Raw genomic sequence first — 12070 nt, forward strand, 5'->3', positions numbered from 1 at the left:
GGGAAATCTACGGCTCGCGGCAGCCGCCCAATCGCCCTTCCGACCTCAACACTATCCATGTTTAAGACAACCACAATTTTTGAGCTTAATTTCTCAAGAAAATAACCTAGTCTTACACATGGAAAAATACGGTACTCTTGTCCCCATGGGCCATCCAAAATGCAAATCCTGAAAGTCAGATCAGAGCGCAAGAACCCTCTCCCCTCTTGCGGTTTCCAGCAACTGGTATTCGTTTGCATTAGTCCCTCCAACTGTGGAGGCAGAACAATTGTCATCATGGCTGGTAGCTATCGATAGTCTTATCTCCCACCCCCAGTCATCTTTTAAAACAATCCAATCTGGTGGCTGTCACTGCCTCCTGTGGAAGTGAGTTTCATAGTTCGACTATGCACTGCGTGAAGTATTTTCTTTTTCTCTTTTTTAAAACAAGTATTTATTTGTTTTTTCAACTTAAAATCTTACAGAGGTATATCAAACATAACATTGACTAACTTACTTCCTATTTTCCTAACTTAAAATACAACGCCACACAACGCGTGGCCGGATCAGCTAGTAAATAATAAAAAACAAGATTCCAAGGAATCTCCTGGACTTCCATCCTCCCCCATGTGGGTTCTATTATTAAGCACTTTCTCCCGCATAATAATAATAATAATAATAATAATAATAATAATAATAATTATACCCCACTCTGGGCAGCTTCCAACAAAATATTAAAAATGCATTAAGACATCAGTCATTAAAAACTTCCCTAAACAGGGCTGCCTTCAGATGTCTTCTAAACATGAGATAGTTGTTTATTTCTTTGACATCTGATGGGTGTTCCACAGGGTGGGCGCCACCACCAAGAAGGCCCTCTGCCTGGTTCCCTGTAACTTTGCTTCTCACAGTGAGGAAACCATCAGAAGGTGCTGGATCTCAGTGTCTGGGCTAAACGAAGGGGGTGGAGACGCTCCTTCAGGTATACTGGGCTGAGGCCGTTTAGGGCTTTAAAGGTCAGCACCAACACTTTTGTGCTCGGAAACATACTGGGAGCCAATGTAGGTCTTCAGGACCGGTGTTAATGTGGTCTCGGCAGCTGCTCTCAGCCATCAGTCTTCTATGATAATCCAAACCCTTTACTTCTTCCATTATGTCCAGAATCAACCTTAAACTACAAGTGCTATTCCAATCCGACTATCGATTTTAACTGTTTACAGTGGTCTTTAAGATACCGTAAGTTATAAATTTCCCCAATTCCTTATTAAAATTTTGGTCTTCCTGATTTCTGACTCTTCCGGTCATTTAAGTCATTTCAGCATAGTCCATTAACTTCATCTGCCATTCTTCTCTGGTAGGAATTTTATCTTCTTTCCATTTCTGGGCCAGTAACATCTGTGCAGCTGTGGTCGCATACATAAATAGTTTTTTTTTCTGCTCCTCTGGGATTTCGGCACCTAGAATTCCTTAAAGGAAGGCTTCAGGCTTTTTAACAAAAGTTATTTTCAACTTCTTCTTTTTTTGCAACTCATTGTATATCATTTCCCAAAATCCCTTTACCACCTTACAATTCCATCACATATGACCAAAGGTGCCTTCTTTTTCTTTACATTTCCAGCATACATTTGAGCATGTTTTATACATAAAAGAAGTATTTTCTTTTATCTGGCCTGAATCTGCCAACGTCCACCTTCACGGGCTGTCTACAAGTTCTAGCATTACGAGATAAGGAGAAAAGCTTTTCTTTGTTCGCTTCACAAAGTGGTCTGCCGAGACCCTCATGTGAACCACCGTGAAGTGCAAATATATAAATGTATATGCGCCAACAGCCTTCACATATACAAGGAGTTTCAAAAATGTGTACAAAATCTCATGCTCGAGGTCTTAAAAGTCCAGTATAAAGTGCAATAATCAAGTCCGATAGTAAAGTGCTATGATGTATCATGCGTTCTTATCTCTTCCCATGCGTTCTTATCTCATCCGACGGGTGGCCAGCTTCTTCCCCGTTTCACAGGAATGGTTTCCTTAGGGGGCGGACTGGACATTTAAGACCTCGGGCATGAGATTTTGTACACATTTTTGAAACTCCTTGTATATATGAAGGTTGTTGGTGCATATACATTTATATATTTGCACTTCACGGTGGTTTACCTTTTCATTGTTTTGCTAACATTACCGTATTGTCTGTTTGTTGCTGCTAAGACCCTCATGCGGGCCCTCATGTGGAAGAAAGGTTTTGGGAACAGCTGACTTACATACCACACTGGGCTTGCTGCCTCTAGCGTATTTATATGTGTGTGGATTTTGTTGATTAAAACCCTAAATCAGGAAGGAGAAAACAACGACAAATTCTTCACGCACCCCAAGGATGCCAAAGCGCTCTCTGCCTACCTCTTTGTACACAACCATCCCTTCTACCTAATGGAGCTGACCACAGCGTTGATGCTCTTGATGCTTTCCCTCTGTGAGGCGCCTGCGGTCCCTATGCTTCGCCTCGGCATCTATGTAAGTATCTTCAGAATCGGGCGGAGGGGAAGGGCTTTAGCGGACGTGGGCAGGAAATTGAAGATTGGCTATGCAATGCAGTTGATGGGCCAATGCAGCCGCTGGTGGAATCTAGACACATTAAAAAAATGTGAAGATGCTTTTTTTTTAAAAAAAAACAAAAACACCCACGTTTTGAAAAAAAAAATATTGAATTTGCCATAACTCACCGTTGCCGCCTAGTGTCACATTTGTGTAATGCACTTTACACCACACTTAAAACATTTTTATTTGCAGCTGTATAGCTGAGTCTGTCCTGTCTGCATCTTCGAACCATGTTTATTTGTAAAATTTGGGTGATATACAGGGGTACAGTGTAACTAAAGGGCCTTGTGTTCCCAAATGCTTAGCTCCAGAGCATAGAGAGCAACTCCTTCTTGATGTTCATCCGGCACACCTTCTCCAGAGTGACCCTAGAAGCCCATCCTCTGTGGCCGACTCACCTCCTTTCTAATTATTATAAGCCTCCCATCTGCCAACAGCTGCTGTTTGAATAAAAAAAATATGGCGTGTTAAATGCGTGACAACATTTAACAACAACAATACCCCACTCACCCGACTGGGTTGCCCCAGCCACTCTGTGTGGCTCCCAGCATAATATAAAAACACGGTGAGACATCAAACATTAAAAACATCCTGATACAGGGCTCCTTTTAGTTGTCTTTGGAAATTCATGTAGTTCTTTATCTCCTTGACATCTGGTCGGAGAGCAGTCCACAGGGTGGGTGCCACTACCGAGAAGGCCCTCTGCCTGCTTCCCTGTAACTTCACTTCTCACAGTGAGGGAACCACCAGAAGGCCCTCGGAGCTGGACCTCAGTGTCTGGGCTCAATGACGGGAGTAGAGATGCTCCTTCAGGTGTACAGGGTTGCATTTAACATTGTGTATAGTTTGGTCTTTTAAAATGGAAAGGATCATTTTGCTAATCTATACCCATGTTTTCCAGTTCTGGTGGTGGGGGTGGGGAAGAGGAACAGATTTCCACAGAATGATGGATTCCTACTTGAGTACTAGGTTTTAACGAATTTAAATTGGTGAAAGAACAAAGCCAGTTTGTTGAACTGATGATGTTGTTCTTTGCCTGCCTGGTTACAGATCCACGCGACCTTGGAGCTGCTTGCCCTGACTGTCGTGGTGTTTGAGCTCTCTATGAAGATGAGATGGCTGGGCCTGCACACCTACATTCGACACAAAAGGACCATGGTCAAGGTAGACTGCTGGTAACCTTCTCACCTAACTGATCTGCACTGTTGCAGGAACCAGAGTGCAACCTCTACAACATTTATTTTTTACTCAAAAGCAAATCCCACTCTTCCCCCACCTTATCTTTTAATTTAAACAATTTATCGCCTTCTAAACCAGTATCTCGGTTAAACACGAGAGTAAGAAATACCTTTACAGTAGTACCTCGGTTTAAGTACACAATTGGTTCCGGAAGTCTGTACTCAACCTGAAGCGTACTTAACCTGAAGCGGACTTTCCCATTGAAAGTAATGGAAAGTGGATTAATCCGTTCCAGACGGGTCCGCGGAGTACTTAAACTGAAAGTACTCAAACCGAAGCGTACTTAAACCGAGGTATGAATGTAAAACAAGACTAAAACCCCAACAGTGATAAAGACCCATTCATCCAGCTTGAAAAGCCTGTTGGAACAAAAAAATTTCTTCAACTGTTTCTGGAAAGTGCAGCTAGCGAGAGCTTGTTGTGTGGGAATGTTCAGGGTGGCAGGAGAGGATATATTGTTTATTAATATCCTTCCTAACTTGCGCTAGCAAGTTCCTTTACTTAGCAGAGTTTACATTCCCCTTTACACAGCAGAAAACCTGTTGCAAACTCGTGTGAGTTTCTTAAGACAATACACAATTCAATCTGGTTTGCCCAGATTGAAATGCGTTCTAATATTTTCCTGGTAAGACCCCTTGAATCCCTCCTAAAAGACTAAAGACACTACAGTCTTATTCATAAGCAATAAAAAGAAAATTTACTCACGATCAGGCAGAGCACAGTGTGATCCCTGAAGGCAGGCTGAAGGCTTAAAGTTTACAAACTTATACAAACAGGTTTACCCCATCTGTGGGTTGACCTAGTGACTGCAGTTAGCAGTCTGGGAAGTTCGCAGGATGAAAGGAAGATGGAAAAGAGATATTGGCAGTGTAACTTGGCCTTTTAACAGGTCTGAAAAGGTCACGCCCACCCACTAGTCACATGCAAGGAAGGATGCTCCAGGCCAGGAGGAACAGGAAGTTTCGACTGGCTGGACCAAACATTCCCTTGCACGTCCACTCTAGCAAAACAAGGAATGCTGTATTTGACTGCTCCCAGTGGATTACATCCCACATGTTGTATCTCGATAGGAATACTGTTCCTGTAGCCTGGATCTGTTCTGTCAGTTGCTTCTGAGCTATGTGGTTTGGCAATTTGGGGAGGGGTGTGTGTGTGTGTGTGTGTTGGCAAGATGTCCCATGACCCGTCCTTCTGAATCTTGGTTTATCTGAACTAGCCATTTGCATCTGCAGCTCTTTCTCTTCCTACAGATGTTGATGGGTTACTCCGCAGAGCAAAAGGTGGTTTGCGATTACAATTATCAGTCTTAGGTCCAAGCCTTATACTGTCATTTTTGTGGACTCTTGTTGCCGTGCATACCCACCCTCCCAAACCACTGCAACCTTACTTTTGGCCAATTATTTTCAATATATGCTACTTTCTCTATGACTTTGTTTATTGCTGGATCAGAAGAACATGGGACTATGCCTTCTACTGAGCCAGACTGTTGGTCCACCTAGCTCAAATGTTGTCTACACTGACTGGCAGCTGCTCTCCAGGTTTCCAGACAGGGAGTCTCTCCCAGCACTATCTAACAATGCCAGGGATCGAACCTGGAACCTTGAGACGCTGACCTTTCCGCAATTACGTAGGGTCTTTGTTGGACTTAGGTTTCAACAGAAACAGCCTTCAGTGTACTTAGAGGGGAGAAACCTTGGAATAGCTCCTATGGAATGGAAATGCACTTATGAGTGTAATCAGGTTAAGAACATCATGCATTTTTTGTTGATTTGCGCACATATACGGTGCCCAGAGAATTTTTTAAATCTCCTATTCTTAATTGGTTCTCAGACCGATCCCGCCAGGAAGTGATAGTTGAACTCTTCGCTGATAAATACCCACAAATTATGCATCTGGTAGCCAAATTTTCTCTGGCAGCTGAGAAGCTTCGCTCCAGTTACGTTAATGCGTTGTAATTCAAAAATTTTATGTTACAGTTTTTTATGCTGTAGACTTTTACTCTGTAGACGTTCTAGGTTATATGTGTGTTTTCAGAACCCACCCTATTCCTGCGATACTCATTTGTTTAAACCTTTTTTTTATTATTTTGAACTTTGACTTGTTATAGCCCGGCATGGGACCTGCTAGTGAAGGGCAGGTAATAAATTTTATTGCCACCATCTCTTGTCTTGTTTCCTTGCAGAGCTGTGTTCTATTGCTGCAGTTTATAGAGGCAATCGTGGTGTTGGTGCGTCAGACATCCCATGTCCGGATCACGAGAGCCTTGAGATGCATATTTCTAGTGGACTGCCGCTACTGTGGAGCTGTCAGAAGGTAATGGGCTGGCTGGCCTCCATTGAACTCTGTGTACAGGGCCGGCCCTAAGGCAAGGCTGGGTGGTGCAATGCGCCAGGGCACCGTGCCGTGCCCGCGGCATCTGTGCTGCGCCCGCCAGACAGCCCGGCCGCCCTCCCACTCGCCCTGCTCCTTGCCTCCCTCCCGCTGCCGCCGCGGGTTCGAATCCCGGCCTCAGCCTGGCGGGTCAGGTCGGGGGCATGAGGAGGACAAGAGGCCGGGCGCTGCGCTGCGTGGCACCGCCCCCCCCAGCAGACGCCTCCGCCCCGGAGGACAACCAGGCAGCCCGGCCCACCCGCTGCGGCGCCCCTGAGCCCGGCCCACCCTCAGCGCCTGCCCCGCCCAGGCCATGTCCCTCCTCTGCGTCCGCGGTGAGTTGGAGCGGCGGCGGAGGGACCTTTGCGCCACGGCGCTCGATGTGGTTAAGACGGGCCTGTCTGTGTAGCACTCCTGGCTAGGATTGGGCGTAGAGATGGGAAGACCTGGAAAAAGACCGGAAAAATGGGGGGGGGGACAGGTTTCTCCCCGGTTTTTTCCATTCCCCCTCCCAGCCTTTTCCCCCCGAAAAATTGAAAAAAAACTCAGTTTGATATAGTTTGAATATTCCACACACCCACACCCAACTTTTCTGGAAAAAACTGCTTTGGGAAAAAAAGGGGAAAACTGCCCCCCATTTTTCCACCCCCCCGCCTTCCCATAATCTGGTTTTCAGCATCACAGTGTAACCCCAGCTAAACACCGCGATGTACCAATATTTCATGATGTCTGAAATAAGGATGGAGCTATGTAGAGGCGCAAAGGGAAAAACCAAGGGTTCTGCAGACATTGTTGAACTACAACTCCCACTCTCCCTATTTGCTGTGCGGAATTGGGGCTGATGAGTGTCAGAGTCCAACCACATTTGGAGGCACCCCATTGGCTGCCCTTGTCTTACAAGCATGGAAAGGAATATTAAGGAAGAACGTTTTGCTTTGAGCCAACTCCTGACTCAGCTTTCATTTCAGGAACCTGCGGCAGATTTTCCAGTCTCTTCCTCCATTCATTGACATCCTCTTGCTGCTGCTTTTCTTCATGGTCATTTTTGCTATCCTTGGTATGTACCTTTAAGAGTTATCTGTTCACGAGCAGTTTCACCCTCGCAGATGTTTTCAGCAAAGAAGGCAGCACTCTGTTAGAAAGGCACAGGCTGCCAAGCAAATAGCGTCTTTGCCAAGGTGAAAACAGGTTTGGGGATGGCGACAGAAGATGGTGTAAGAGGCTGAAGCTAAGGAGCTCAGGTCAGCAAACAGATAACAGTGTTGTTGTTTTTTAAAAAAACATTCTAGAACAGTTAAACAGTCTAAAAACCATTACCTTTAAAAGCATCTAAAATCAGTTTCAGATAAAAACATTCTAAAAGCAATTACAGTTAAAAGCAGGCTTCCAGCCAACGATTTCGTGGTGGCCAGTGACGGTATTCTTGAGCCACCAAACGCCTGGGTAAACAGGCGTGTTTTCAAATTCCTCCTGAAGGTTAGTAATGATGGAGATGTGGGAATTTTCAGGGGGGGGGCAGCAGAGGATATATTGTTTATTAATATCCTTCCTAACTTGCGCTAGCAAGTTCCTTTCTGTAGCATAGTTACATTCCCCTTTTTACATGCACAGCAGATAGCTGGTTGCAGGCTCGTGTAAGCCTCTCACTATTATAGAGATAGATTGAACTGTACATTCCTGGTAAGTTCCCTTGAACTTAAGATTGACGCAACAATCTTATTCAAAGTCAATAAAAGAAGTTTACTCACATCAGTTCACAGTTGGATTTCTGAAGGCAGACTTAGTTACAAATATGTACATGTGGATCTACCCCATATGGGGGAATAATCCCAGTGCTTTTGCTAGCTGAGAGCTAGCAGAGCAGTCCTAGCTAGAAGCTGGTCAAACAAAGAAGGAAGTCAAAAAGGAGGAAGGGTGCTGCGTGTCCTTTTGTTACCTGGACAGGTTAGGTCACACCCACCTATCACATGCAAAAGGAAGGATGCTGCAGCCAGGAGGAAAAGGAAGTTTCGACTGGCTGGACCAAACATTCCCTTGCATGTCTTCTCTAGCATTACAAGGAATGTTGTACTTGACTGCCTCTCATGGATCGCAACCCACAGGAGTCAGGGCACCTCCCTGAGAAGGGCATTCCACAAGCCAAGGAACCCTGTCGTGGGTCTGCATGGGAAATAGATTCCGCAAAGTGTGTGCTGATTGGAAAGGACTCTCCTATTGTGGGCCAGAACCAACTGGGCCGCCCCTGGTGGGTGGCAGTGCCAACAAGGTGTCAAAATAAACTTACGCAGGCCAGCTAGATGAGATGCTGGGAGACTCGTTAAAGTGATGGTGCAACATTGCTTCTACTTGCCAGCTGGTTGAATGTCCAGTTTATGCCTTTTATCATTTTGATGCTTATTTCCCCCCCTCTCTTCTCCCTCTCCCCCCCCCCCCAGGCTTTTATTTGTTCTCTCCTAACAAGTCTGATCCTGTAAGTAAAGCGTCAATTCACGGGGCTCTTGAAGGTTTGATCTTTGGGGGTTATTTGTAAAGCATGATGGGCAATGTGTAAATTGGCAACTGTCTGCGACTCTTGGCTGCAGCCTCCGTGGATGGGGAAGGGGAAGGGTTGCCATCCTGCCTGAGACTAGGTGGCAGCAGCTGTCGCTTTTGCGGCCAGAGGGTCTTCTAATTAGGGAAGGAAGCTCTCGCTGCTGCCCTTGCATTTTTGTAGGGGACTTCCCTGCAGTTTGTATTGGAAACAAACTCCATGGGGATTATTACAGACACAGCCTCTAAGGGAGCCCTTGGAAGCAATGTGTTGTTTTATGATGCAGGGCATGTTGTGCGACAACAATCAGCAGTAGTTCCGTCATCTCACAGATGTTCTTCTTCTGCAGTATTTCAGCACCTTAGAGAACAGCCTTGTGAATCTTTTCGTTCTACTGACTACAGCGAAGTAAGTTGCTTGAGCTTGAGAAATGTTTCCTGAGTCACATGTTATTTAAAGCACATGACTAACAGTTGTGCCCCCCCCCAAAAAAAGAATCCTGGGAGCTGAACATTCTTTTAAACCCATCCAAGTTGGTGACCATCACTACCTCCTGTGGCAGTGAGTTCCATAGTTTAATTTTGCACTGTCTGAAGAGGGGGTTTCTTTTATCTGCCCTGAATCTTCCAGCAAACCATTCCCAAGTCACTCATGCTTAGGAATAAGCTCCATCAAAATAAGTCTTTTCTCTTATCCAACCTGAATCTTCCAATGCTCAGTTTGATTGGAAGTCCACAAGTTCTGACATTATGAGAGAGGGGAGAATAACTTTTCTCTTCCCACTTTCTTCATGCTGTATATAATCCTACAAACCTCTGTCATGCCACCTCTTACTTGCCTGCTCTCTAAACTAAAGGGTTGTTTGTTAAGTGTGCTGGGAATTGTAGCTCTGCGAGGGAACAAGCTACAGCTCCTGTGACTTATTTTGAATAAACTAGATTATCTCTCTTTTGGGTTGCAGTTTCCCAGATGTGATGATGCCCTCTTATGCCAGAAGCTCCTGGTCCTGTGTCTTTTTTATCGTGTATCTTTCCATTGAGCTGTACTTCATTATGAATTTGGTAAGTCGCTGCAGGCTCAGACCTTCTCATTTAGACGCTTCTTTGTCCATCACCCTTGAGCTTCCAGTTGGCCACTCTCTTTAGAACAGGGGCGAGGGACATTTTGGCCCAACTACAATTCTCATTTGCGCCTCCCCACACACCAAGCATGGCTAATGGTCAAGCATGATGGGTGTTGTAGTTTAGCAACTTCTTTAGAACAATTGTTCTTTCCAGGCTTTCTGTGATTTCTTGGTGCTTAATTGCAAAAGTCGGGGGCAGCCTTTGATCTCTGGAATAGCTGCAACTTCCAAAGGAGGAGCTGTGTTCATCTGCAAAAGCAAAAATGAGGGCAGTTTGTAGCATCGTAAAGGGACGCAGGTGGCGCTGTGGGTTAACCCACTGAGCCTAGGGCTTGCCAATCAGAAGGTCGGCGGTTCGAATCCCTGCGAAGGAGTGAGCTCCTGTTGCTTGGTCCCAGCTCCTGCCCACCTAGCAGTTCGAAAGCACGTCAAAGTGCAAGTAGATAAATAGGTACCGCTGCAGCGGGAAGGTAAACAGTGTTTCCGTGTGCTGCTCTGGTTTGCCAGAAGCGGCTTAGTCATGCTGGTCACATGACCCGGAAGCTGTACGTTGGCTCCCTCGGCCAATAGAGCGAGATGAGCACCGGAACCCCAGAGTCGTTCACGACTGGACCTAACGGTCAGGGGTCCATCTACCTTTACCGTTAAAGATGAGCACACTTTGTTTTGCCTATGCTTTTGCGAACTAGATTTCCCTGTCATCAGAGAACACTTCTAAGTATCTAGTCCAGGAGGGGTTATGCTGAAATGAATATGCAAGCCTTGTATGGTGCCACAAGACTCTTTGTCATTTTCATGCATAAATGGGATGTATGGAATAGCTACTACTGGATTTTTGTTTTATGGATAGGCCCATTTCCTCATATTTTGATACTTTTTATTTTATGCAAATATCCCAACAAAGTCTGTCATGAGACACTGCTTATTTTTAAACTGTTATGATTTACCAGGTGCTCTCAGAATCCAGCATGCTTCCCTCCCTCCCTGGGATAAGGTGGCTTTCCATCATAGGGCTTCTCTGGGAGGTTCCCCTTCAAGTATTCTTCAGCCACCCAATTGCCTGGGTAAACAGGAGTGTTAAAAAAATTCCTCCTGTAAGCTAATAATGATAGAGACAGGTGCGATTCACTAGGGGGGAGCATTCGGCAACTGAGGAGCCAGCACTGAGAAGACCCTGCCGGGGTCAGCATGTGAAACTGATCCCACAAAGTGTGCACTGATTGGCAAGGGCTCTCCAAGCTGCAGAGTTTCCCAGCCCTATCTGAGGATGCTGGAGGTTCAACCAGGAACATTCTGCATGCTAAGCATGTATTCCTCCACTATGATTTGACCCTTTCCATGATGGGCAAGGCTGCAGCTACAGAGGGAGGTATTTGAGCCTGCTACACCTCAGATTGGAGAACTTTCTTCAGTACAGATGGGGTTCCAAAGTTTGTCCCAAACAATGATGTGACCTCTCCCTGCAGCCAAATTCAAGTGCCGACCTCAAAGTCACAGGGTGGATTTGATTTAAATCAAATCAATTTAAATCACGATTTAAATCACAGTCTAAATCACTAGTCAGTAAGACTTTATGTAAATCATTTTTTTTTACAGAAGGACTCATTATTGCTGGTATAATCTTTAATATTTACAACCAGAGGAAGGTTTCATTTTTGGAATAATAAATTTTCAGAGTAGTTTTTTACAGTTATATCAAAAAATACTGATTTGGTTATACTATTAGAAATACATTGACAGATAATTATGAAATTATTGTGAGGTTTAATAAGTTAACTGTTTATATTTGGACAACTTTTCTGCTGTACTTTATTGGAAGGAGAAAAACAATCATTTCCTTAATAACACTTTAAACAATTTATTTAACTAAAGCAGTAACATTATAGCATAGGGATCCATGTTTGTTAATGGATGTGGTTAAACGTTTGTTTGGTTTTTAAAAAAAGCTTAGACTGAATTTTAGCACACATGACTTAAAACAAATCCTTATTTCCTGATGGACTATAATGTAACTTAAATAGAAAACTATCTTTAGAAAGGTTTTTTCCTCCAAAAGCATTTTATTTTAAAAATCCAATTTAAATAATAATTTTAAAAATCTGGTTTTTTCAAATTATTTTTTAAAATCACTGATTTTTATCCACCCTGCTAGATAGATAGATAGATACTTTATTGTCATTGTACTTTAAATAGTACAACGAAATTGAATGCCCTCCCTTAAAACAAAAACACAATTACAG

General features: G+C 44.3%; 1 protein-coding gene across 4 annotated transcripts in view; it reads left to right on the forward strand.

Moving 5' to 3' along the window:
* The window catches only part of TPCN1 (two pore segment channel 1), a 57207-nt gene that overhangs the window by 12816 nt on the left and 32321 nt on the right, over nt 1-12070 (forward strand). For 3 of the 4 annotated variants that reach the window (XM_060269636.2, XM_060269637.2, XM_035098067.3), the window contains 7 exons: nt 2308-2484; nt 3619-3732; nt 5990-6120; nt 7146-7234; nt 8613-8647; nt 9057-9115; nt 9669-9768. In XM_060269636.2, coding sequence (XP_060125619.2) covers nt 2308-2484; nt 3619-3732; nt 5990-6120; nt 7146-7234; nt 8613-8647; nt 9057-9115; nt 9669-9768 — 705 coding nt within the window. Of the gene's footprint in view, nt 1-2307; nt 2485-3618; nt 3744-5989; nt 6121-7145; nt 7235-8612; nt 8648-9056; nt 9116-9668; nt 9769-12070 lie in introns of those variants that run through there. The other variant, XM_060269639.2, reaches the window with a different exon arrangement.

Source organism: Zootoca vivipara, chromosome 16 (genome assembly GCF_965207765.1).
Source record: "Zootoca vivipara chromosome 16, rZooViv2.hap1.1, whole genome shotgun sequence".
Taxonomy (NCBI): Eukaryota; Metazoa; Chordata; class Lepidosauria; order Squamata; family Lacertidae; genus Zootoca; species Zootoca vivipara.